Source organism: Prunus mume, linkage group LG1 (assembly GCF_029339155.1).
Source record: "Prunus mume cultivar Tortuosa linkage group LG1, ASM2933915v1, whole genome shotgun sequence".
NCBI lineage: Eukaryota > Viridiplantae > Streptophyta > Magnoliopsida > Rosales > Rosaceae > Prunus > Prunus mume.
The window spans coordinates 9,052,881-9,080,233 of NC_142698.1; the positions used below are offsets into that span (position 1 = coordinate 9,052,881).

At 36.0% G+C, this 27,353-nt stretch overlaps 4 protein-coding genes across 4 annotated transcripts; 2 read left to right on the forward strand and 2 right to left on the reverse strand.

Annotated features, from left to right (window-relative positions):
• The first annotated feature begins 2,936 nt into the window (after window positions 1-2,936).
• Window positions 2,937-4,399, forward strand: LOC103333899 (peroxidase 17-like). Its single transcript, XM_008236817.2, has 3 exons — window positions 2,937-3,180; window positions 3,274-3,465; window positions 3,657-4,399. The coding sequence occupies exons 1-3, from the start codon at window positions 2,986-2,988 to the stop codon at window positions 4,242-4,244; spliced, it is 975 nt and encodes a 324-aa protein (XP_008235039.2). The 5' UTR covers window positions 2,937-2,985; the 3' UTR covers window positions 4,245-4,399.
• Window positions 4,400-10,370: 5,971 nt separating this feature from the next.
• On the forward strand, window positions 10,371-11,785 carry LOC103333909 (peroxidase 17-like). The gene is made up of 3 exons (XM_008236827.3): window positions 10,371-10,627; window positions 10,727-10,918; window positions 11,129-11,785. Exons 1-3 carry the CDS (start codon window positions 10,430-10,432, stop codon window positions 11,723-11,725), a joined length of 987 nt encoding a protein of 328 aa, XP_008235049.2. The 5' UTR covers window positions 10,371-10,429; the 3' UTR covers window positions 11,726-11,785.
• A 971-nt stretch (window positions 11,786-12,756) lies between these two features.
• On the reverse strand, window positions 12,757-15,416 carry LOC103333920 (small ribosomal subunit protein eS6). Its single transcript, XM_008236838.3, has 6 exons — window positions 15,262-15,416; window positions 15,115-15,179; window positions 13,940-13,997; window positions 13,753-13,861; window positions 13,341-13,613; window positions 12,757-13,178 (listed from the first exon to the last, which is right to left on the reverse strand). Exons 1-6 carry the CDS (start codon window positions 15,265-15,267, stop codon window positions 12,943-12,945), a joined length of 747 nt encoding a protein of 248 aa, XP_008235060.1. The 5' UTR covers window positions 15,268-15,416; the 3' UTR covers window positions 12,757-12,942.
• A 2,487-nt stretch (window positions 15,417-17,903) lies between these two features.
• On the reverse strand, window positions 17,904-21,012 carry SNRK2.7 (SNF1-related protein kinase 2.7). Its single transcript, XM_008236848.2, has 9 exons — window positions 20,579-21,012; window positions 20,339-20,413; window positions 19,899-20,000; window positions 19,649-19,702; window positions 19,446-19,538; window positions 19,234-19,326; window positions 18,998-19,102; window positions 18,798-18,896; window positions 17,904-18,508 (listed from the first exon to the last, which is right to left on the reverse strand). The coding sequence occupies exons 1-9, from the start codon at window positions 20,696-20,698 to the stop codon at window positions 18,230-18,232; spliced, it is 1,020 nt and encodes a 339-aa protein (XP_008235070.2). The 5' UTR covers window positions 20,699-21,012; the 3' UTR covers window positions 17,904-18,229.
• Window positions 21,013-27,353: the final 6,341 nt, after the last annotated feature.

A 27,353-nucleotide genomic window follows, 5' to 3' on the forward strand; every position in this document is an offset into this window, starting at 1 on the left:
GGGTCCGCGAGCATATCAGTGTTGAATGGACCATTCAAGCGATTATGTGTGTGCCCCATTTGTCCAAAGACAAAAATTTACTTTCAACTTTTGTAACCCATTCTTCTTTTCTTTATTATGTGTGCCCCTATTCTTTTTGAAGCTTTTAAGTTTATTGCTTGAGTTGTTTTTCATTGGACTTTGAAACAACACTTTTTGCCTTCTTACTTGAGTATTTTTCTTAGTATGGTTGCCGTAATATTTAAGAGATAAACCCTAAGCAAAGCAAGTGTAGACGGCAAATGTTTGTTAATGAGACTTTAACAATTTAATTTGAAACAAATATGACTGGTCGAATAACGTATAGAAGTGTTTTTAAGTGAATGATGAGATTTACTAGCTATCAGTCTATAATGACTCTTACTAGTTAAAGTTGGAAGATATCTCAAGTTTGAGCCTTCTTTATCTCATTTATGAAAAAGTAAGTGACGGACAATAAGATAAGTTGAAAATTGTGAAAATGACACCGAAATTTCCATATGATGAATGAATCTATGAGTGTTCGCTATCAAGTTGAAGAAAGTTTGCAGTATGCACTTAAGAAGCTTTTTCAATTCAACTGTACCCATTTATCCTTTTCAGTAACCTTTTTCCTTTTACCAAATGCCATGTGCCCACCCCACTCTTTCTGCTCTTCGGACAAAGAGGAGCTCAATTCTCAAATGTACCCTCACTAGAGAGATGGTGCAGGGTGGGGTCGCCATTGGAGAGAGAGAGAGAGAGAAGATCTTTTGACGGTTGGGAGGGGATGAGGTGGCTGGGTAGCGGTTGGGGATGTGAGGAGGGAGCATTTTTGCACACCATATTAACCCAATATAATTACTCTTCTCAATAGTTGATGCATGTCTTAAGTTAAAAGTGCTCTTAAGTGGTGTGCCACATATCAAAAAGTTAGAAAAAAAAACAGGGTGGACACAAGGCATTTGATAATAGGAAAATTGAACTCCCTGCGAATCACGGCCTTTGAAAATTGCAATATTAGTACTTCTCAGTCTTGTCAGCCTTATGAATGTGATTGGAGGGAGACCCCTATTCTCTGGTATTATGCCCTTGCAACTTTGACACTAGTTGGTTCATTGAATATGAAATGCAGGATTAGCCGCCGCTAACTAAATTCACATTATTTTCGTAGAGAAACAACGGCACCAGGACGGCTTTTAGAGGGCCCTCTATTAACAGTGAGATAAACGTTTTTGGAGTGGCTGACCACAATAACTATTGCTTATCATTAGAAGCAAAATATAACAGTGGCATGGGAACATCAACTCCAAAAAGAAGGAAGTTTTATTTGCACTTCCAAACCACAAACTTTTGCACACATACATGAATGTTTAATATGAGCATGTCTTACATGATATACATTCATTGCTTTTTTTTCTTTTCTTCTTTTGAAAAGGAATTCATTGATAACAATTAAGAGGATGCATACAACAATATCATCTTGTACAATTGGCTCCAGCCAAAGAGGAACCTCTTCAATCCAAATTGCAATAGAATTATACAATTAAGTGTTAGAAGATGAGCTACTTGATTGCACCTCCTTAGACCGAATGAAACAGTAATTAACATCATCAAATTGTTGCAGACTCCTCTTAATATCGTCAATGAGATGCCCATTTGATACCAATGACTCTTCCTCACCATTCTTTAAGTCATTTACTACTACTTGCAAATCAAACTTAACCAGTATGATATAAACATTCATTGCTTTTCTAGAGTGCAAAAACTAAAATGTCTAGCATGAGTAGGCCAGAGTTTCCTATAATATGTCGTACTCTAAGTTATATTTAGTTTCTATAACTTCCCACAATTTATAAAGTTCTGGGTAAATGCACAATCTCTAAATACATAAACTTAAGATCCCCACATCACATGTGTTTTTCTTGAATTTCTACTTTTTTGTTCTCATATTGAACGTATATGTTTCTTTAATCAACATAAGAGTGAGGTGGCTGGCACTTCGTGCAGTGCAGACTTCAAATGGCTTATCAATATTTGTTTGAACCCATAAATAGTCAAAATAATAATGGCCATCAAAATCAAAACATCTCTTTTTTTCATATATAGAAATTATAGGATTGCATTCTTAATTCAGCAAAAAAAGTTACTAGCCACAAAGGACCAATGCAAACTAGCTACAAAGGGCCATTACAATAGCAGAGCGGTCTAACATCAAAATTAAGATAATCTGATGCGCTTCCACTAATAATCACGCAAGATTGAAGAAACTCTTGCATATGCATCCCAACTAAGATTGCAAACTCAAAATAATAAAAAAAGATAAAGCTTTTAAAAACAAAGTCATAACAATACGAATAAAGCTCTCACAAATGAGAGATGAAAAGCTCTCACAAAGGAGAGGTAAAAATCTCTCACAAAGGAGAGGTGAAAATCTCTCACAAAGGAGATGTGAAAACTACACAGAAAACCAAAAGAGTCTCTATGACTTATTCTGAACATAAATAAACCGCAAAAATGATGGTGGTAGAGATTCAACATAGAAATGCAGGTGGAGATCCGACGCGAGACGGAGCTGCCTGTGATGATTGGAAGAAAATCATAACAAAACGAAGACAAATAGGAAAAACCTTTTGTTTATGAAAATGAGGGGAGGAGAGGGAGAAGAGAATAGGGGAAAGGGGAGGAAGAACAGTGGCTTTTTTAGGAGCAAAATCAAAACATCTCTAATTATACCAAACTCAACTGTTTGAAATTAATTGCATTCCATCTTGCCAAAAATCAGAAAAAGACAGAGGGAAAGAACAACTCTTGATTTTTGTGAGAAGCGCGAAAGAACCATTTCACATCCATTGCTTCTATTGATTTCTATACATGCACATGAGGGCATCCCACGACTTTAAAAACCCCCCATACACAACTTGAAGTGCACCAATTCAATTTCATCCTCACCTTCTCACTAGCAACTAGTGCCTCAAAAAATTCTCAATGTCTCCTCTTGTTTCACTCTTCCTCCTACACATAGTAACCGCGTCCGCCACCCAACTCCACCCTGGTTATTACTTGAGAACGTGCCCAAAAGCCGAAGCCATAGTCCGAGATGTCATGAAGAAGGCTTTCACCAGAGATCCCCGGAGTCTTGCTTCAATCATGCGCTTCCAATTCCATGATTGCTTTGTTAATGTAAATAAAACTACATATACAAAGTAAAATTTTATATTTCCTTATAGTCTTTATTCTTTAACAATTGATTTGTTAATGCTTCATATATATTAGGGTTGTGACGCTTCTTTGTTACTTGATGACACACCGACCATGCTAGGAGAAAAACTCAGCCTCTCAAATATAAATTCACTAAGATCTTATGAAGTTATTGATGAAGCCAAGGCAGCCTTGGAGAAGGCCTGTCCCGGAGTTGTTTCTTGCGCTGATGTCATAATCATGGCTTCTAGAGATGCTGTTGCCCTGGTATATTAAACTCTCTTATCAATATTACATGGACTTATTTTGAGGCCAACGTTAATACGAACTTGTACGAACATTGTATTGAACCATATTCCACTGGACGAGTACGCACACTCTACTATATACGTACTAGTCCAATACAATGTATAAAGAAAAGTGTTATTTTAGTACTAACTTAATTTTTCCTTGATTAGACTGGAGGACCAGATTGGCAAGTGAAGTTAGGAAGATTGGATAGCTTGACAGCAAGCCAAGAAGCCTCAGATGATGTCATGCCAAGTCCAACGTCCAATGCAACCTTCCTCATAGACCTCTTTGGCAAATTCGATCTCTCTGTCAAAGACCTTGTTGCCCTTTCTGGCTCACACTCCATTGGCAAAGCTCGGTGCTTCTCCATCATGTCTCGGCTGTACAACCAATCCAGCACGGGCCGGCCAGACCCTGCCTTTGAACCAAAGTTTAGAGAAAAGCTAAACAAGCTTTGTCCCTTAGATGTGGACCAAAACGTTACCGTAGGACTTGATGCTTCACCTGTTGTGTTTGATAACCAGTACTTCAAGGACTTGGTTTCAGGGAAAGGGTTTCTGAATTCGGATCAAACACTTTATACATTTCCACAGACTAGAGGACTTGTGAAGCAGTTCAGCATTGACCAAGGAGTATTTTTTAAGGCCTTTGTGGAGGGAATGTTAAAGATGGGTGACTTGAAGGTGGATCAGCCTGGGGAGGTGCGAAAGAATTGCAGGGTGGTTAATAGTCATCTTCCCAACATTGTCACATAATTGGTCTAATTTGTAAGGGGTTTGTAGCTCAAGTGCTTAAGAGCATTTACTCCATGTCCCGGTTCGATTCCACACTCCCCCATTATCCCTTATATGTAATAAAAAAAAATGGTCTAATTCGGTTGGAATATATGAAAATGGTTATTATTATTGTACTTTTTAGAATGAGTATGTTGATTTAAATGTTCGTTTTTTTTTATACAAACGATATTAGGGGAGAGGGAGGTTTCCTTATACATACATTGTCAAGGTGATTTAAATGTTCTTAATCATTTGAGATAACAATCCTCTTTTTAAAGTTTTTTATTAGCCTAAACTTAGACCATAATTTCATAAATGTGAACTTTTTTATAAACTTTCACATGTAGTCAAAAACTCACTTGAATAAATGACCTCAAAATCAAAACCCATTTATTTTTATATAAGAGTATTGGGTCTATTAAGTCAGTTATGAAAACATGTTTTGACAATTGACAAAGATAGAAAAAATTAGGGGTGGTTGCGGTTCGGTTACCGCAACTTTTTAATGAAATTGTAAACCGACCAATATATTGCGGTATGGTGAAAAGACGAACTATGAACATACTGATATATTACGATATACCACATGATGGTATACTGCAATTGTCGATATATTACGGTTGCCAATTGTCGGTATAGGGAACAACATAACATTACAGAACTTTCTATCAACAAAAAAAGAGTTCATGCTTAAAAATACTGATGAAATAAGCAAAAAAAATTATCATTAGCAATGATTCTTTAACTCATATTCGAAGAGAATGAACTTTATTATTAAAAATAAACCAATACAATCCACAATCCTGCTAATGCACAATTAATAAACTAAATAGTTGATTGCAAGCTAAAGATTATCTCGGCTAACCCACTAATAACAACTTAACAAAATTACCAACACAACCGATGAGTTCGCAATACTAATTGAAACCAAGGTTCCTACTAGATACGAGTTTAATTATTCACTAATTAAGTTTTATTAATTCACTAAATATTCAAATGATATTTCTTCAAGGCTAATATTTAAAAATTAAAAAAAAAACAATAGAGGGAACTTCAAGAGATTGGCAGAGAACACACTTCATTAATAATTCATTCAAAGCCTAGGCGAGTCCCACTAAGAGGAAGAAGATGAGAGAGAGAGAGAGAGAGAGAGAGAGAGAGAGAGAGAGAGAATAAAAAGAAAAAGAAGAAAAGAAGAAGAGAGAAAGATTCATCTAAATGATGAAGTCCTGGCCTCTGTTAGTTAATATAAAATAATTATAAGTATTCATTTAAATAATTAATTACATTATATTGCGGTTTGCGGTATACCCCATTATTTAAATATGTGGAACCGCAACCGCAAAGACTTATTGCGGTCGGTTTTATAAACCACATGTTGTGATGGGTTCTCGTGATAAATTAATTTAAATGTGGTAAAACCTCGATCAATATTTGCAGTTTTTCGTTTTTTTTTTTTTGGTCTAAAATGCCAGGCCTAGAAAAAAATCATACATGTTTGACAGTGCCACCCTTATCATGCATTTTTAACTACAGATCAAATACTATCAATTATCAAAAGCATGTAAATTTTTGGTATTCCATTGTATATTTGAGAAGAGTGCTTTTTTGCTCTGAAGTACATCCTTCATTGATGTACTTCACACTAAAAATTCCAAGCCTCATTTGGAGAAATTTTTTAGGAAGAAATTTTTTTAAACTATAAAATTTAGTGTCATTTAAATGTAAGTTCTTGCAACTCATATATATAGTGGCGCTTTACATGTCTCATTTTGTGTCCCTCATGTGTCCCCATGTGTCCCCATTTTGTGTCATAAATGAATTAATGATATAGAAATTAGTCTTGCATACCAATCTCACAATTAGTAATCTAGTATTATGATCATGGTATATTTATAAATATATTTATTTTGAGTACAAGAAATTAAGGGAGGGAGTTTATATAAATATTCATTGGATGTTTGGAGGTTTTGAACTTCTCTGCCCACTTGAGTGAAGTGAAAGTGTAAGAGCTCAACCAACTGAGCTATACCTTACTATCATATTAAATATAATTTTTTGAAGAGAAAGATAAGGGTCTCAATTTCCATCCATAGAAAGATAACACATAAATTTGGCAAAAGAGAAGAAGAAGAAAGATAACAAATAATAGAAAATAGGAAAAAGTGATTGATTGATAATCATCCACTTTGGGGTCAAATGCTCTTGGAGATGAGCACCCTATTCATCTATTCTTGAAAATGGAACAATATGCACTACAGGGAAAAAACAAACCACAATTATTTGAAGTGAGATATCCATAAATGTTGAAAGCTCGTGAATATTGCTGTTTTGATTGGATAAATTATAATATCAGTTTTTGATGGATCACTCCCAGTGATTCTGTGTGCCCCGTTTGGTCAAATATAAGAACTTCCTTTCAACTCAATAATTTTTTTTAATGTCTTTTATATATAGGTAGCGTGAGCTTGTAACTAAATAGGACATTAAAATAATGAATTGTTTGATTAAAATCTTCTCAGATGAGACATGATGTTCTTGAGCGGTTCACCTTGGCATTGGTGGGTGAAGTCGCACAAAACACACTCCTTATCATCAGGTAAGTAGGGTCCCCCAACCACAAAGGGTGGGTGGCAAACTTTTAGTTTAAATCACACTATAACATTCATATTCAACAAAAAGAACTATGTGAGCTCACTATGAGAAACTGTTGTTAAAGAAGTTTGTAATTGCAGCACGATCAGAAACTGTTTCTGACAATGGCTGTCTATATATCAAAGGTTCATGCAAATTCTGACCGTTGAAATTTTGGTCTGATCAGCCTTGGTGAATGTGAATGGAGGAGGGGACCTCCATTTATTTGGTATTTCGGAGAAAAACTTAGTTGCAATAGGGATAACACTATTTCACTATTTTTGGTCAATAATGCTATATCACGTGAAAGTATTATCATGAGTGTCATAACATTATTGATCGGGGATAGCAAAATAGTGTTATTCCTGTGACATGGAAGTCTTTCTTGGTATTTGGGGTCCTGCATGAAACTAGGGCACTTGTAGCATATGGGTTCATTCAATCCACGGGCCACCACATCGACAGACAAACAAACATTTTTTTTATGTTTTTGGACTGATGGCTTGGATGATTTACAATATTAATCTAGAATCTAGAATAGAATTCTACAACTTTAGTTCTTAGATATAGTTTAGTAAGTTGTTCAATATTCAATGTCCATGGCTTCCTTTCGGCCTATTTCGGTTGGGAAAAAGGTGTTAAGGGTCAAATCTCAAATGTACATAGAAAGGTCTCATCATGACCAATTGGGTAAACTGAAGAATAATATTTATCTCTTGGGCCGGTTAAAGGGTTATTCTCAAGCCACTAGGTTTTATTCTTAGCGTTGACCAAAACGAACAAACAAAACAAAAGGATCTATCAAGTTTATACGCAAGGAGAATATGGATGTTGTGGTCAAGATAGAGAGAGTTACTGTGCAGAAGAGAGTGATGGATGTTGTAGTGCCTTTGAGGCCGGAGAACAAAACCCGGCCACCTAGGCGTCGTGGATCTGCCGTGGGAAGAGAATAAGGGGAGATGAAAAGAATTCATTGGTAGATGAAGGCCAGTAAGGCTATTAAAGACATTTAATATGAGCAAACAAAAGTTAATTTTTTTTAAATGTACTACCCTCTCCGCACGGGCTTCCGCACCTGCAAAAGGCCTTTTTTTTAAATAAAAAAATTAAAAATTAAAAAAAATAATGGATAATTATATTCCATAAAAATATGACCTATTATCTAATTTTGTTTTAATATGAAAAAATAGGTGAATTTACCAAATTATTCTCATTTAATTAATAATTTCAATTCTTTAATGTTTGAATTAACCAAGGGCATTTTTTGATATTTTGAATGTTTCGCTGTTCTCTACCTTTTGCTTTATATATATATATATATTAAAGACATTTTTATATATACAAGCAATAGTTACGGAAAAATAGTTCAAACTTAATTTAATAAAAATTTACCTAATTCACGTCTATATAAAGATATTATTTTATTTTAAATGTGAAAAAAGTAACACATCATGAGGAAGTCGAAGGTACTATGTATTCCTTTCAACATAGAAGTGAGCAAATAAAAGACATATGGGGATTTGTATATTACAAGATTTAGCATAAAATTGAGCTGGCTTTGCTCTTTCTTCATGCAATATTAATTGCAGACATTGATGGCTGTTAATATTTGTTTTAATCTATTCCACAATACTGGCCGGGCTGTATGTGTTGGGATTTGGTAAAGCAAAGAAATGGATTAATACATAACATCTTTTGAAAATAAGTCAAATAACCATTATAGGGAGTTATGTGTAATCTCCTTTTGAATGTCTACCGAGAAGTGTAAATAACACCGCGGTTGTTATCTACACTCCTTTATAATAGTGCACGAATACAAGTGAAGAGCCAAAATAACATTTCATGTAATTTTCTTTTCACGTAATTTAAATGACAATGTTATATATGTTCTTTAATAAGAGCATCCACAGTAGATGGTGTATTTTTGTGGGTGTGAAGCCACTTCTCTTTACGAGAAATTATAGAATTGTACGATATCATCACGTCAGTTTGTGATACTTCCATTCAAAATTCGCCACATGTATTATTTTTTGACAACTGGATCCAACACTCATATTTACTTTTAAAATAAAATTAAAATGATTTTTAAAAACCTTTAGAAATAAATAAAAAAACCACCCCCTTCATCCACAGTGATCCCCCACCACTATCTTCCATGACTACTGCCTCATTCTCTATGTGAATTTGAGGACACCCCAACACATGGATAATTCCACTTTCACAATCATTAGAAAAAAAATAATTGATTCGGCTATTCATACATAGAAAGGTATGCAACCAAGATTGGATTCCTATTCACCTACTATAAAATTTGCTTTTCTTGTTGATAATCTCAATGGCCATATACCTTGTAGGTCTTTGAAGCTAATCAAATTCCTCAAAAACTTTTAAACTTTTTGACCTTCGCATATGAAATCAAATAATTTCTCAAAGACTATAAACCCACCCTAAACAAATCTTCAATCTAAATTTTTTGAACCCTAAAGCCATCATAGAGAGAATATCCATAATAGAGAGGAGGGATGGAGAGGGAGAAAGAGAGAAAGATTGGAAAAATGAAAGAAAGACAAGAGCCATGGCAGAAAGTGGGCAGGCAGAGGCTTGGTCGTCGAGCTCAGGGAAGTGGTTGTTGGGAATTTTTATTATTAATGAGTTTTTTCATTTTAGTTTTATTTTTATGGTTTTAAATTATAAAATTAGATTTTTAAATCCAGCTGTATAAATAATTAATTTTTCTTTAAAAAATAATACACATAGAGCATTTTGAATGGAAGTATCACCAGATGACGTGGTGATACCGTATCATTTTATAATTTCTCCACTTTTACATTCCCTTTACACCTCCAGGGGTTATAAATGTGGTTTTTGTTATAATGGGGAATATGTAAATCTAAATATATATAGGGAATAAAAAAAGAAAAGAGAGGGAAAAATAATAACAAAATAAGTAAATAAAAATGAAGTAGAAGAGCCCAGATTCCAAATGAATGAAAACGTGACTGATTTTGCTCACTTTTGTCCACCTTTTCTCACTCTTTCTTATGTAGGTCTCACCTGCAAGAGATGTAAAAAAGGATGCAAATGTGCATCTAAATTTGCATCTCACGGTTGTAATGCAAATTTACAATAGTTTACATATCCCCAGTACATGTGATTCCAATTATAAATAATATATATTTAATATACACCTCATTATATAACCCGCCATTGGAGATGCTCTAAGATTGTACGAATACAAGTGAATAGCGCAAATGAAGCTTCCTCCTATAACTCAAAGGCGATAGTACTGTATTGAAAAATAGGGATGCAACAGGTAATCCAATACTATCGCCTTTGTCTCAAAACTTACCCCATATCACTAAAAACAAAAAAGAGAGAGAGAAAAAAAGGGAAAGAATCATTTCACACACCCACTGTTTCTGTACATGCACAGAGGCATCAAACAAGCTTAAAAACCCTCAAACGGAACTCCAAACTTCACCAACTCATATACACACCTACCGAGTAGTGAGAATTGTCTCAAAAATTCAATGTCTCCCCTCTTTTCACTCTTCCTCCTCCACATAATAGTCAGCGCTGCCGGTGCACAACTCCGGCCTCATTACTACTCAGAATCGTGCCCGGAAGCCGAAGCTGAGGTTCGACATGTCATGAAGAAGGCTCTGATCCGAGAGCCCCGGAGCCTTGCTTCTGTCATGCGCTTCCAATTCCATGATTGCTTTGTTAATGTAAGTGAACTATATATAAAAATTACAATCCTGCGTTTCCTTATAAGCTGTTCTTCAACAACTAATTAATTGGTTCCCTCTTTGGTAAAAAAATCATAGGGTTGTGATGCTTCATTGTTGCTTGATGACACACCAACAATGCTTGGGGAAAAACTCGCCCTTGCAAACATAAATTCACTGAGATCTTATGAGGTTGTTGATGAAGTCAAGGAAGCCTTGGAGAAGGTCTGCCCTGGGATTGTCTCTTGTGCAGATATCATCATCATGGCCTCTAAAGATGCTGTTGCATTGGTATGAAACTCTCTTCTCTATACTTCCATCTTCTTTTAGTGGAATTTCTCTTCCTAATATTCGAAGAGATCCGAATTCGAAACCCCCCTCTGTTGATATAAAATGAAAAAAAAAAGTGATGAATAATCAACATGGGCTTGGTTTGAGTGCAAAGCGTATAATTCTTTTCTGTTTATGGTTTCCATAATTAAAAAAATTAGTGTTAATCAGACAGGAGGACCTGATTGGGAAGTGAAGTTAGGCAGATTGGATAGCTTAAGCGCCAGCCAAGAAGCCTCAGACAACGTTATGCCAAGTCCAAGAGCCAACGCAAGCTTCCTCATTGACCTGTTTGGCAAATTCAATCTGTCTGTCAAACACCTTGTTGCCCTTTCTGGTTCACATTCCATCGGCCAAGCTCGATGCTTCTCCATCATGTTCAGGCTGTACAACCAATCCGGCACCGGCCGGCCAGACCCTGTCTTTGATCCAAAGTTTAGAGAAAAGCTAAACAAGCTCTGCCCTTTGAATGTGGATCAAAACGTGACTGGAGACCTTGACGCTACACCGGTAGTGTTCGATAACCAGTACTTCAAGGACTTGGTTGCAGGGAGAGGGTTTCTGAATTCAGATCAAACACTTTTCACATTTCCAGAGACTAGGGCATTTGTTCAACTGTTTAGCAGGGACCAACATGAGTTTTTCAAGGCCTTTGTTGAGGGGATGATAAAGATGGGTGACTTGCAGGTTGAGCAGCAAGGTGAGGTGAGAAGAAATTGCAGGGTGGTTAACAGTCGTCATCCTGTAACCCCACGTACCTGTCTTTGAGAGGGCATGATGATGTTAGAATAAAAACCCATCATTGGAATTTACTATATTTTATCTTTATGGTCACTTTTTTTTTTTTTTTTTTTTCTTTTTCTTCTTTTTTGTGGTTGGTTTTTAATGGAATCCTTAAAACTTTTTTGTTTTTCCTAATCAGGCCCAATCCATCTAATATTCTGCACTCTTGGTTTATTGTTCATGCCGCCTTTTCAAAAGGTTAATTCCAAAACCAATGCGTTCATGAAAATTCAAACCAATGTTCCTCAATTGAATTTTCAACGTTGCGCTCGCATCATTCAGCATGGAATTCCGAAGTTTCCAAGTCTCTACATTTAGCATCGGTGCATTTATTAACCTCAAACTCACTCACCATTTGCACCTTAGCCAATACTAATGAAATAAATTCAAAAATTAAAAAAAAGTTCCAACAAGCAACAACGCGATCCAGCCCCCTAGCCAGCCAGGGCCGCCGCTCACTTGGTCCTATAATTGGTAGGCATATATAAGATGTCAATTGCAGTACTTGTGGCGAAGAATTCGTGATCAAGATTTGATAAAATTGTTCCCTAGTTGTAGAACGGGATTATCACTCGAGGGTGGTTCTGGAGTTGGGAGAGATTCCTAACGATGAAGGACTTCAATCCGTAGGCCTTGTTGAGAGTCAGTCATCCAAAATTAAGAATACATAGAACCATGGGTGGCTGTCAGTGGGGTTGGTAAGGGGCCTGGGTCGGGAGGGGTGTTCATGTTTGATGAGACATTTTTTATTTATTTATATTACAAAAGTTGGATACAAAGAGTAAGGTACAAATTGTGAGTTTTATTTATGTTAGTACAATTATGCTAATGTGGACTTAATAAAATTCATTAGATTAATCTAATAGCTAGTATTAGTTTAAATGCGTAAAACTGCACCGATGCTAAATGCAAAGGTTTTCGAGATGGTGTAGTATGCTATAAATTTAGGCTTCTCTCGTCATACGAAATTGAGAATAAGTGAGAATTGCAGAACAGGGAGAGAGAGGGAGAAGGTATACCACCAATAAATTCCAACATTAAAAGCGAAATCAAAATTTGAAATGTCAACCACTCAACATGTTCGACATCCATAATAAAATCATGAAAGCTCAATGTAAGCAATCAAAAATACATTAAACCATCTATGATGCTCATTTGCTCACTAACTCATTGACTAAAAGATCAAAATTTGTTTCAGAGACCTAAGCAGCAGATGGCTTAGACGCACCAGAAAGTCTCGATCTCCTCTTGGCTAAGCTCTCACTGCGTCGATCACGCTGCTCCTTCAACCGGGAAGCAAGGAGCTTTTGATACTCTGCTGCCTCAGACTTCGCCTTTGCAACTCTCTTCTTCTTCTCTGCGATCCTTGCTCGCTTCCTCTGTAAAGTCAATGGAGTAACCAGTCTCTGAATTTTGGGAGCTTTGCTGCACTTTTTGCCTGCAAACCATTAAAGTGGGTATTTTATCTCAAGGGCCGAGACTCACAACAAACTTAAATGGAAATTTCATCACTGCGTGGTGACTAATATTCTAGCAGAGTATCTTTTTCATATTTCTGTTGTGTGAAAACAAAATTTTAAAGACCGAAAATATAACCCACCAGTTTTGCTTGTAAATGTTCTGCGGTAGGTGTTGACATACTTCCTCACATCATCATCCTTGGTGAGGTTAAATAGTTTCCGGATCTTTGATGCCCTTTTTGGACCTCTCATTCTTGGCTTTTCAACATCAGTAAGTCCAGGAAGGTCATTGTCACCTTTCTTAACAATAACCAAGTTCAATACAGACAGGTCTGGACTGACAATACATCCACGAACAGACTTCCTTCTTCGCTCTCCATTCCTCCTTCCATATCCACGGAAGCACGGTGTACCTAAATAAACAATATGCATCAATCAGTTTCATTGCCCGAAAGTGTTGAGCCGAGAGAAAACTAATATTAGGTACTACAACAGGAACTCAAAATCAAATGCCGCTATCTCTCAGACACAAATTGATACATTATAACATACCTCTATGGAGCAAAAGGCGAACACGGCCTGGGGTTAACACTCCTTGCTTCATAGGAAAGCCTTGCTTGTCACAGCCTCCCATAATTTTAAATACATAGCCCTTGAACTCCTGTAAAAGAAGGAAAAAAACTGTAATGAGTACTCCATTGTAAGATGACTAAAATCAAATCTCGCAAACGGTAAATACCTCGCCCAGGGCATCACCATTGACTTCTTGAGAGATCCTCTTGTCCCAGAATGCACGGCTGCATGTCAAAGAGTTTAGTGGTCATAATCTAAGATACATTAAATAAAACATTGTTTAGGATACAATCTGTTAATAGAAAGAAAAAAAAACTGAGTGCAAGATATGTCAAGCTAAAGTCTAGAATGAAATTGGTAAAACCATAAATAAAAACATGTGAGCATAATTAACAATACACGATATGCGTCTGTCACTGGAAAATGTACTTCCAGCAACTATAAAACACTTTGAGGTCAATTCGCTCTTTATAATCCAAGAGTATTCTTAATTTCCTTGGTATTTACGAAGTACATATACATCAGATATAAAAAAATAAAAAATAAAAAATAAAAAAATCATATGGCATCACCACAGTACACAAATATTTCTTGAAAAACCTAGTCAATACGCAAAAGGTAAAATGCACATTCAGAACAAGTTCTGACACAGCTGGAATTCCATAAAGAAATACACTGCAGAGCAATCCTTCTACTCATCCATAAGCACATAGTGCAAAAAAGTAAACCTTAATAGAAGGCTACATACTAACTAAAATGAATAAAAGAATTGTTACCACAAGTTTACTCATGAGCATGACAATTTGAAGTAAAAATTTCAAATCATTCACTCCATTTGTAATCTTTATTCTCATAAAATGCATCCAAAATTTTCCATCGTTTTCTAAAGTACTCAATTCATTTGGTGTAATTGTGGAAATACCAAAAGAAATTCCTTTTTCATCAAGTAATGAAATAAACCCAGAAGGCAATTCTATTTCTCACCGACCTCCTAGTCATCAGATAGATAAAATGATCGTTACTCATACGAAGAAGATGCAAATCATGCCGCCTAAATCCATCCACTACATTGCTAACCAAACATATAGCTAACTTGAAAAATAAAACTTCTCCAATCTCCTTAAGATGAAATGATTGCTATAATCGATAAACTCACAACCCTAAACTCAAAATTCCATTTTCGTTTTCTTCTAATAATTTCTCAGCAACCAAACAGACCTCAAGTTCATAAGATCGATCCAAATCTATCAACCTTTATTGCCTAACAAATGCTGATAGTATCCTTTCCCGAAAGTAAGCAAAACACGAAATGGAGGAGAATTAGAGGTAGGGTTTTCGTACAGTTTAGCGTCATCGTCGATCTCGAGCTTCTTCTGGCACCCAGTGGTGGGATTCGCAATGTTAAACTGAAACAACAGAAAGCTGATCGGTGAAAGACTGAAATGCATTAGAATTGGGGATCGGAGAAAATAAGACGGATATACAAACCTTCATGTTTGCTCCACTGCCACGGCCGAGATGAGAGAAATGGTCCTCTTGCTAAACCACTCGAATTCAAGGATCTCCTGGCAGCTTCTTAGGGTTTTGGGGAAGAGCCTGAGAGGAATTTATATATACACGAGGCAGATGGGACGCGGAATTGGGCCCCAAGCTTGGGAGATTGCGAGACGAAACTTGAAAACGTGGATGAGTTCATTGGGCCCAAGCTCCTTAGAGGAGTACTGGGCTGGGCTTCCAGTTTTTATTATAGAAAATTAGGATTTTTCTCCTTTCAATCCAGCATATATATTTCTGTGGCCTAACTGGACTTCAATTAAACAATTTTTTTCTCTCTTAAGGCCTTCTCCAACCCATTTGAAGCTAAATTTAAATTTCCCCCTCTAAAAAATAACTATTTGAGTTTTGTCCAGACTCAAACCGTTTTTCCCTCAACCCTTCATATTCAAATTTTAAGTCCGCAACTTTATTAAATTATTTAAGAATGGTTTAAGTCTAATTTTTGTAATGGATAATTTTTCTTCATTTAATCTTTTTAAATAACTTCATAATTTATTTATTTATTTTTTGAACAATTTATATTCCACAAATATAATTTTTGGTAGATTATTTATGAAATGGGTAGGTATTTATAGAATTTGGAGTGAGTTTTAGGTTGGATCTTATTTAAATTAATTTAAAATACTATTTTGACCTTTGGATCTTTGTTTTACTGTTAAAATAGTTTGGATTTAATCTAAATCGTTGATTTGGGTTACTAATGGAATAAAATATATATATATATATATATATTAAAAAAAGGGTTGTTTGAATTGTGATGTTGGATTCCAACGACTACATCACAAGCGCGGGACACGTGACGTGAGAAGGTCTGCAGCAGTAGCAGCGTGGGCCCTTTTCACAGCTACTTTGCACATGACTTGCGTCAGCTTTTAGTGGGCTCCACCAAAAAAATTCCAGTCGAGGCAATAGCTGGATTGGTATTTGGCCTCAAGTTTGGGTTTTCTCAAATTTTGAGCCCTTAATTTTCTTGAGTTGAGAGAGAAGTTATGCTAAAATTTGGGGTATTTTGAGTTTGGCCTCATGAGTTAGAGATAGCCTAATAACTCAACCCAAGAAAAAACTCAAGTTTTCACCCGAGTTTGAAGCACATTGATATGCACTACGACTGAACATGTGATGTGTTATATTCCCAAAAACTACACCTTGAGAACGTTCATATTGATAACAACAATTCGGATATAGTGACAATCTTTACCAAACGACAGAGTATGAGCTATACATAATGGCAGCATGCATGATACCTAAGTCGGGAGGGGGAGACAGAGGCTATCCTTGCTTTAGTGGAAAAGAGAGATAAAGACGAAGTTAAAAGGTAAGAAAAACCATAGAATGAGGTGGTTAATGAATGAATGGCTACAAAACCAACGCAAGTATGAACATGGGGTGGAAATGTTTTCTTAGCTCATTGGGACCTACGAAAGCCACTGTTTGCATTTCAAAATCATTCATCAGAAAAGCAAATTAGAGAGAATTTCACAAGAGAAAACCTCATTTTTTTGGTTTTGTATCTTTATGTTTGGCCCTTGTGCTTTATTTGTGGGTGATGAGCTACATTTAGTTTGGGTTTCTACTTTTTGTAATGCTTCCCTCTCTTCATTTGTGTTTATTGATGTAGGCAAAGTTGAGCCTCACATTGTTTGTTTGCCTATTTCAATTGCACAAGGGTGGAAAAAGCTTGGTTCAGGGACAATCAGAGCTATTAATTGACTCTTATTAATCCCTCTTTTTCCCAACGACATATTGCAACAAAATCCTTTAAATTCGAGATAAAATTAAACTAAATTTCAGAAAAGATAAATTTTAGATGGAAATTTCGGGAGAATGATTTCATTGAAGAATCAACAAAAACTCATATGTGAACATGGCTCAGACCAAGTCACCTTAAGAGACTTGTTATTCACTAACCCAAAAGAAATTGAGCAAACAATTACATTATCGTGTTAGAAGACAATAAAAACAAGTAATTTTACACAATAAAATACCACTCAAATAATTAACCATTAGATTATCCAACAGCAGACATTTATTGTGGAGGATCTGAACTTAAATAATTGAAAAGAAACATATTAGTGCCAATTAACTAATTGTGCACTGTATGACATGCTCCAATTAGCACGAGCAACTAACCATTGGACTTGCAATGCTAAATATGAACATATGATGCTGTCCACTATGAAGATATCACAAAGATTGATATTATATGTATCCTTTCTGTACTCTTATTAGTATTATATTTACATTATCGTCCTAATCTTTTGCAATTTTTTTTAATTTTACTTTATTTTTATGTGGAAAAAGGAAATTACAGGAGAAACCCTCTCGAACACGGAGGCACTAAAAAGTCAAAATAAAAGGAGTTTACAACGAACAAAAGAACCCCGTTCTCACACAGACGGGAAGGGTTGTGAGAGCATGACCTAAACTAGCTACAAAATCCGCCCTGAAGATTGATGCATATAATATCAATGTTTTGATGTTAAATTGGATCAGGTTGATGGAATTATACTAATATTTTATCACTGATCACTTTATGCTTGTGTCACAGGCCAACAGAATTTCAAAATGTGCAGTTTTGTGACTGAGAAAGATTTATCTTAATCAGGTAAGATTATAAAAAGAAGCTGAACATTATGAGAATTTTGCAAATTACAAATATGAGAAGCAACAGCCAATAAATACCCTATAATGGAAATAATGCCACTTCACACAGAGACTAAGACAGCAAGCTTCCAAGCAAGGGAAAATAACCATCACTCTTTAAAAGAGACAGTTTGATTCCCCAACATCACATGAAAAAGAAGAAGAAAAAAAATGCCTTATCTCCAACTGCTTTTTGGAAATGGCATTTGGCCCGCAGCTGCAAGGTGCAAAGCTGTATGTGATATGAACTTGACACTCATAATGCGCAAACAAAATCACCACTTGTCTCTATGTCATCTATGTCAGCATCATCTATCTCATCAAGATCCATACTTCCCAGTAAAAGCCCGCCAATTTTGGCACCGTTTGCAGCTTTTCGAGCTTCTTGAATTATTGCTAAAATCTCTTCAACGCTCTGGGATGATTGTTGTTCATGGTTTTGATTGCTGCTTTGCAGGTTGTTTTCTTCCATGAATTCTACTGGTATATTTTTCAGAAACCAGGGGTGCTGCTTTATTTCTGGGATGGTTATTCTCTGCATCAAATTTAACGACTGAGAATCAATCACACATACATATCCATAGCTATTGTCACCGAATCAAAATAAGGACTTAAAAGTATAAACACTCAAAAAAGTGAAAAATCGTTTTCGTTCTAGGCACGGGTGTCAGCCGTCTGCATATATTGACGACTATTGTCAAAGAATCAAAATAAAGTGTATAAACTCAAAAAAGTAAAAAAGGGTTTTCTTTCTAAGCATGAACCATCAACGACTAGCAATCAATCATGTGTACAACGAGGGCTGTAAGTATAAGGAATTATACCTTTTCGGGGTTAGCAACGAAAATTCGAGAAAGGAGATGTCTACATTCCATGGAAACGCGTACATAGTCAGGAATGGAGTAGTGGACACTAAGAATCCGCTGAAATAAGGCATTAGCAAATTATAGATGTTAGGCCACAACATTAAAAGGCATAGCAAGAGGCAAAACTAAAATGGTACAAATACCACAATGATAGATACCTGGAGTGTTTTTCTGAAGTTTCTTGGATCTTCTGGATCTTCAAAGGGATAAGCACCCACAAGCATCACATACAAAGTAACCCCACATGACCAAACATCCGCAATCTGAGATTCTCAGAGAACAAAAAAAGTGTGAAGACATGATGTTAGGTGACCAAATAGTTGGCCCCAAAATGACAAGGACAAGACCAAAAATCGAACATGAAAAACAGGCCAACAAAGATTAGTAAACTTACCTTCCCATCATACTCTTTTCTTGACAGGACCTCTGGTGCAATGTAGGCCGGTGTTCCAACAGTTGATTTGGGTTGGGAATGCAACACAGATGACTATAAGATGCAACAAAAAGGAAATTAAGTCATTGAAATTGAATTAACACACCGAAAAATGAAAACTGAAACAGTTATCAAACGGGCCTGAATGTACTGTAAATGAAGTAGTTAATTGCCTTGGAATAACCAAAATCGCAAATTTTGAGACGTGGTGCTGAGCTTCCATCTAGAAGTGTGTTCTCCAATTTAAGATCTCTGTGGCAAATTTGCTGCAATAGAAAACATACAAAATCAGTAAGGGATGGATGGAAGGTCAAGATTGGAGATAATTACAACAAAGAAAACTTTAATTATGATTTTGATAGATTGAGGTTTTTACCATTGAGTGGCAATAACTGACTCCTGAAATCAGCTGTTGAAAGAAATACCTTGCCTACAGATACCCATGTAAAGTATCAGGACATCAAGGAAAAAAAACCCAAAACAGCTACTAAAATATCTAAACATTTGTAGCTGAAGAAAAGAAAACCCAAGTATATATATATAAAAGCTGGATATTCTTCAGACCAAAAAAAAAAAAAAAAAAAAGCTGGATATTCTTTTAGCATTGAATTTGTTCTAATTTTTACCTCGTCCTCACTGAATCTACCAGCAGTGCATATTCTTTCAAAAAGTTCTCCTCCAGCTGCATATTCCATGACAATGGCCAAGTCGGTTGGTGTTAACAAGACCTGCAAAAGTTAACAGACATACAGTCAAATAAATAAGGAAAAAATCTCATCTGATTTCAAATATGCTAAACCCCTTGAAATTACTCATTGAAAACCAACTAAGGAAGCATAAATTTTTCACTGTAGCCAGCCTGGTTCCAATGCCAAGATAATGGAGGAAAAAGGTAGAGTCTTTAAAACAAGTGGAGATAGAAAAGCATGTTCTGTTATTAACAAAAAGTAGTGTCTGATTCTCTAACAGTTCTTGCAAGTTGCAGAGCACTAACGTAGCTTTGCAGAACCTTTTCTCATTGAGATACGAATAGAACTATTTCATTAGATCAAACTCAAAGTTATACCTCTTTAAATCTTATTATATTGGGATGCTTCAAGGACCTGTGGTTCATAATCTCCCTCTGTACATGCTCATCAATCTGTAAACACAGAAGAATGCTTCAAATTAGTCCCTCCATGAAAAAAACAAACAAAACGAGTATGATAATTTCTCACCTATCAAGATGAATGGGGAAAAAAGAGAGACCCAAGAATCAAAATTTCATACCAATGAAAGAGAAAAAATAAAAGATTGCATATGTTACCTTCAGCCCTCTTTCAATAAACTTCACAGCATAGAGCTCCCCACTCCATTTTTCCTTAACCAGTTTTGCAACCCCAAAATTCCCAGACCCAATATCCTTCAATATCTCAAAGCGCTCCATTGCTATAGCAACAATCTCTCTCTTTCTATCTCCCCCCTCTCTCTCTCTCTTTCTAAATTGTGTATAAATTCTCTGCCCTTGTCTACTTGCTTGCGTGAAGCATCTTCATGGGTAGGCCTTTAATTCTGAATTGGCAGCAATGCAAAAAGATGTAAAGCTTATTCGTTAAGCTTGGCTACATCCCCTCCTATGCTCCAGTGGACTGTCTAAAAAGTCTCCGTGGAACATAAGAAACAAGAAGAGCAGCAATTCCACGTGCCGATTTTTGAGTGGTTACGATCTCCAGCAGACATTACCAAGTTGTGACCGACCACTATCTCTGTTGTCGTGCTCTCGAATGTGTTAGTCGGTCGTACTCGCCGTTGCAAGACTACGACATGTCGTTTTACAGATGCTAATGGCAGCTGTTAGCGTAAGTTTGGCGGGTAAATATTTTGGGTACTCTCAGCGAGTAAGAGAGCATTTATTTTGGGTGGAGGGAACAATTCCTTGGGTTTACGAGGGGAGAGGATAAGTAACAGAAGGTAGGACCAAATGATGACGTGGACGGTGGAGAGGGAGGACAGTGAGATATGTCGTGCAATTTGATAGTGGGCCCCCACACATTTCTTTTGGGATGTTGCCTGGATTTCATCCTTCTTGGAATTTGAAACAACGCGGTCAGATTGCATACAACAAAAATAGTGCTTTATTTTCATTTCTCCACCCAATTTTAAATATAAATTTAACCTTTTGTAAAATAATTTCTAAGCCCCTCAGTCTCATATTTAAGGTTTTAACACATGTTTACTTTTTTCTTCTTCTTTTTTTTTCCAAGAAAAAAAAAGAATCTTATATTAAAGTTGAATATAAAATAGAGAGATTCGCTATTATACCCAATATAAGGGCTCAAATTATAAAAATACCATATATGAAATGGACTTTAGAAACACACCCAAAGCTCATTTACATCATGTTGAGGCCCAAAAAATCCATTCGGCTCAAATAAATTTTTAGCCCAATGCGAAATACCTTATAAAAAAGAAACCCGATTTGGGCATGCGAAAGTTCGTCATATACGCTTTGCACACATGCCACGTCAAGTAAATAAGCAACATGCCACGCCATGCTTAAGTGGGCCCAAACCACGTTAATGCATGGGGCTTGTTGAGCGGGTTATGGTATGGATGGTTCACGAGGCTCGTTGATGGTCTAAGGAGTGGAAGTTTTGGGCTACTTGGGAGCACCAAAACTCAAGCCCATTCATTGAGTCCAAATATATGGGCAAGCATGAGAGAAAACCCAATAGCCCATTACCTTAAGAAAAGGCCCAAACATCTTTAAAAATGTCCAATAGCCATATCCCATAAAAATCCCACATCACCAAAGCTTCCAAAGATGACGAAATCAAAGGAACTCACAAACCGCTGGAAACAAAACAGCCAAGCCCATCATCTTATAAAATATCCAACGTCGTGCTCTATTAAAACCAGTTCAAAGCCAAACCAGCAAAAGCAAGCAAACCCATGTGCTGATCACCTTTTTGACCAAGCACCTTTACCCATTCTTTCCTCTTCAAGTTTTGGTGAGAAAACAAGAAGCAAAAGCGGGTGGCACCTCACCCACATGAAGAGTCCAGCTGCTTGAGGACCTTAGAACCCCAAAAAGCTGCGTGTCTATGGGTTCAGGCTAGAGAAATTTCACCAAACTAGATAAATGGAAGAAAGTGAAGGAAAAAAGAAGATGGTGGCTTGATAAAATTGAGTCTTCTAGCCCCTATAAAATGAGACACTTTCTTCCCAGCAAAACAACTCACGATGGACAGAACATACAAGAACGAATTGAAGGCAAGCATCCACTCTGGAATCCTTCAATTTCATGCTTTGTTCTTCAATTCCTCTTCCTCTCTCTCAAAACCCACATCCAGAGAAAGCAAGCATCATCTCTCATCTCTGGAACCCTTCGATTTCAAGTATTGTTCTTCTATTGCTTCCATTTTTCTCCTCTGTCAAATCGCCCATGAGCTTGACGAAGCTTTTGTCAAGCTACTGGAAATATGCTAAAGCTATCCATGCTTTCATCTTCTACCTCTCTTTCCACAACACAGATTTCGAGAGCAAGCTTCATCTCTCGCAAAGCCTCTATTCCTCATAGGAAACCCCAAGTCTTCTCTCTCTCATGCTAAACTCACGAATACTCAGCTCTCATGCCACAAGCTCTCGTGTCAAGCCCCAGAATTTATCTGTAAGCAACTGTTGGTTTCGTTGGTGAAGAAGACCAAGGTGTTTCCTAAGACTCAGCTATCCTTTCGAAACACTCTTGGGGCCTGATTCTTAAACTCAGACTCAAGGGGCAATTTCACACATGTTTCTCTTTTCGGCAGCCCAAGCCCATTCGTCAAGCTTCTGGAATAAAAAGACCCCTACACATCATAACAAAGAATCTTTTAACTTCTTATAAATTACAAAACTGCCATTAATTTCTTAAAACAAACCCAACCCCAAAATCTCATAAAAATACTCAAAACACTCAAAATACTCAATAGGGTATCAAAGTAATTTAATAATCAATATTAAATTCAATAAGGTCAGCTGTCATTTTCTGAGTTTTTTTTGGGTTTGTTTATAGAAATTCAATGGTGTAGGGGTTTATTTATAATATTAGTGCTAAGAATGGGTATATCACTAAATATCTCTATAAACTATTGCATCTATAGCCAAACAATTAAATAACCACTTACTACATACTTCATCGTTAATGCTAAACATGATCCCATTGAACAAAACCCCTTACCAACAAAGCCTTAACCGACACCTTCTCATTTAACACTGCAATGAATTGAACAAAACCTCAATTTAACACTGCTAGGCCTTATAAAAATTGAACAAAAAATGAAAGAAAAAATGATAAACCTATCAGCTACCCCACCTATCAATGACTGAACCAGCCCAATCAGCATCTGTACGATCATGTTGCACAGGGTTATGCGCAATCGCAATTGCAGCTTTATTATCACAATACAAATCCATGGGTTTCTGGGGTCCAAACCCAAGATCTCTCAACAATCTTCTCAACCATAGTAACTCGCACACACCTTGTGCCATCCCACGATACTCGGTCTCGGTAATAAATCTAGACACCTCGTTTTGCTTTTTACTCCTCCAAGTAATAAGATTACCATCAACAAATGTGAAATACCCAAACATAGAACATCTATCAGTGACTGAACCAGCCCAATCAGCATCTATATACCATTCCACATCAGTGTTGAAGAATATAAGTCTCACATCGGAAACTTGATTAAATAAAATACAATATATAATGAATGGTTCCACTACTAATATCACTAAGGCCATTTTGTGATAAAACCTCACACATACTAGGCTTTATAGGTGGTTACGTTGGGGAGAATATCAATGTTGTTAGTAGTGGGCTGCTGACCTGTCTCTCTGAATTTAACATAGTATCCGAGCAAGTTGATTGATTGGGCATGAATTAAGCATTTACCCTTACCCAATATGTGGTGTTCACGTGTTGGGATTAAATGATTGACTCCGATATGTACTTGGCTCCACATGTGGCCCACTATGTGGTTGTTCCACGTGAGGGGGTGTGTTGAAGAAAATAAGTCTCATATAGGAAACTTGATTAAATAAAATACAATATATAATGAATGGTTCCACTATTAATATCATCGAGGCCTTTTGTGATAAAATCACAAATCTACTGGACTTTGAAGATGGTTAAGTTGGGTATAATATCAGTGTTGTTAGTATTGGGCCATTAGCCCATCTCTTTGAAATTTAACATGGTATCAAGACGGGTTGATTGATTGGGCCTTTACTCTTACCTAATATGTGGTGTGAACATGTTGGACTTGAATGTTTACTCTTACCTAATATGTGGTGTTCACATGTTGGGTTTGAATGTTAGACTCCAGTGTGGACTTAACTCCACGTGTGGCCCACTATGTGGTGCTCCCACGTGAGGAGGCATGTTGAAGAATATAAAATCTCACATCGAAAACTTGAATAAATAACATACAACATATAATGAATGGTAATATCACCGAGGCCTTTTGTGGTAAAACTCCACGCCTACTGGGTTTTGTCGGTGGTTAAGTTAGGGACAATATCGGTGTTGCTAGTAGTGAGCCGCTGACTTGGCTCCACGTGTGGCTCACTATGTGATGGTCCAATGTGATGGGGCATGTTGAAGAATATAAGTCCCATATCAGAAACTTGACTAAATAAAATACAACATATAATGAATGGTTGTACTACTAATATCACTGAGGCCTTTTGTAATAAAACTCTACATTTATTGGGCTTTGTAGGTGGTTAAGTTGGGGACAATATCGGTGTTGCTAGTAGTGGGTCAATGGCCTGTCTATCTGAATTTAACAAATTGGGTTCTCTGATTCAACTTAAAAAACATTATGGAATATTAGAAATTGTAAATTAACCACTTGGTTGTTAGGAGATGGAAAATAAGATGCATCAATTGCCAATAAATTTTCATACTTGGTAGATTCAAATGGAAAAAGATTGGCTCCTTCAAATTGAGGAGGAATTCCTCCTTAATCTTAAGAAGCCAAGTCATGCTCATATATTGTGAGTATAGTGGTGAAGCGGTGGGGCGTGAGAGAGAGAGAGAGAGAAGGTATTAATTAAATGGTATTTTTAAAATTTACAAGGTGGGTGGGAAGAGAAGGTAAAAGAGAAAATAAGACATGAGTAGAAATAGTAGCACTCCAAAAATGATCGAATTTGTCTATTTTTAGTATTTACATGGGGTTATACTTTGAAAAAATCATTCAAATAGAAAGCTATTTGATCATCTCCTCAAATGTATAAAAGCAAAAATACATTTTGTTAGATAAAACTAAAATAATAATCAAATACTCAAATAACTTAACAATTTTGCAATTGAACTAATCGGGATAATTCTTAAAATTGAACTTGAAAACCTATCATTAAATATCGAAATGTAATTTTTTTTTATATTTAAATAAGAACATCCTTCCAACATAAACATACCTTCTGGTTTTCATTTTCATGGGATTGAATTGAAGGAAATTATGTTTCTCTAATTTTATTCACCATATTAATGGATGCTATATATACTTTCATTTTTTAGCCGCATGTTTATGAAAAGAAGTAAATTCTATGTTAATTTGTCTTGATATATTACTTCACTTTAAGTCTAACTCATGTACTATAAATTCAAGGATTTTGTTTGTTTGTTGTACAAGATGCAATAGCATTCAATCGCTAACTAGTTAATAAATTGATAAACACTAACCAATTAATTTGGCGTACTCTATAATGTAATCTCAGTATTGGAATTGTTCATTCTTATATCCTCAAAAAAGGATCATCCTTATAAAATTCACCTAAATCGGAAATCCCTTAATTAGCTATGTGTTATAAAACTAGAGGAAAATTGTAGAGAGAAAAAAGAAAAGAAGGACAATAGAATTTGCTCTATCAACTTTTATCGTTCATCTTTGATAAGCACCAAATTATAGGCTTACAACCATAAGAAATCAACTCATAAACTGTAGGTTAAAGAGTACTAATTATAATATTAATAGTAATAACAGAGGTTACAACTCATTAAAAGCTGGAGGTAATGGATGATATGGTGGTCATCCATATTCCATATATGGGTTATTTACTGAAATGGTCATCAAACTTATACCATAGTTGCATTTTGGTCCATCAACTAAATTATTCGTTCAAATGGTTCACCACCTCTTTATTAATTGGAGGGGTAAATTACTCAAATGGTTCTCGAACTTATACTCGATTTACATTTTTGGTCCCTCAATTAAATTATTCATTCAAATGGTCAAATGGTCCATAAACTCTATATTATTCGCTCTATTGGTCATACCATTACATTCTGTCAATATTTCCATTAAATATGGGGGCAAATTGGTCATGATTTACCCTAAAATTAGGTTAATTCTAATAGAAAATTAAACGGTAGGACCACTGAAGCGAATAATATAGAGTTAATGGATCATTTGAATGAATAATTTAGTTGAGAGACCAAAATGTAAATCAGGTATAAGTTTGAGGACCATTTGAGTAATTTACCATTAATTAGAGTATTGGTCATACCATTATATTTTCTGTTAAATTTAGTCGTGTGAGCAGCACATGCAACATTTGTGAGGGTAAATAAGACTTTTGACAACTAAAAAATTAACATATATGATTAAAAATTAATATAAAATTTCCTTTAATTTTAAAATTAATTAAAAACTATAAAAGAATAAAAAACAACAAAAAGTAACCCCCAAAAAAACCTAACGAACCACCCCACCCTCTCTCTCTCTCTCTCTCTCTCATGGAAGGAAGGGAAGAGAGGATAGGCTGTGGGGAAGAGAAGATGGGGCACTGGGGCAATGAGGTTATTGGACTGGAGGCTAGAGGCTGGAAGTTAGGAAATGGTTTTTTTTTTTTTTTTTTTTTTAACTTTTAGTTTTTAATTTATCTACTATTTATTTAACTGGATCGTTTTCCCCTTATATTTGATGGTAATATTGACAGAATGTAACAATAGGATCAAAGCCCCAATTAATGAAGAGTTTTTAGACCATTTAAACGAATAATTTAGTTTATAGACCATTTAAACGACTAATTATTGTGAATATTTTCATTATTTA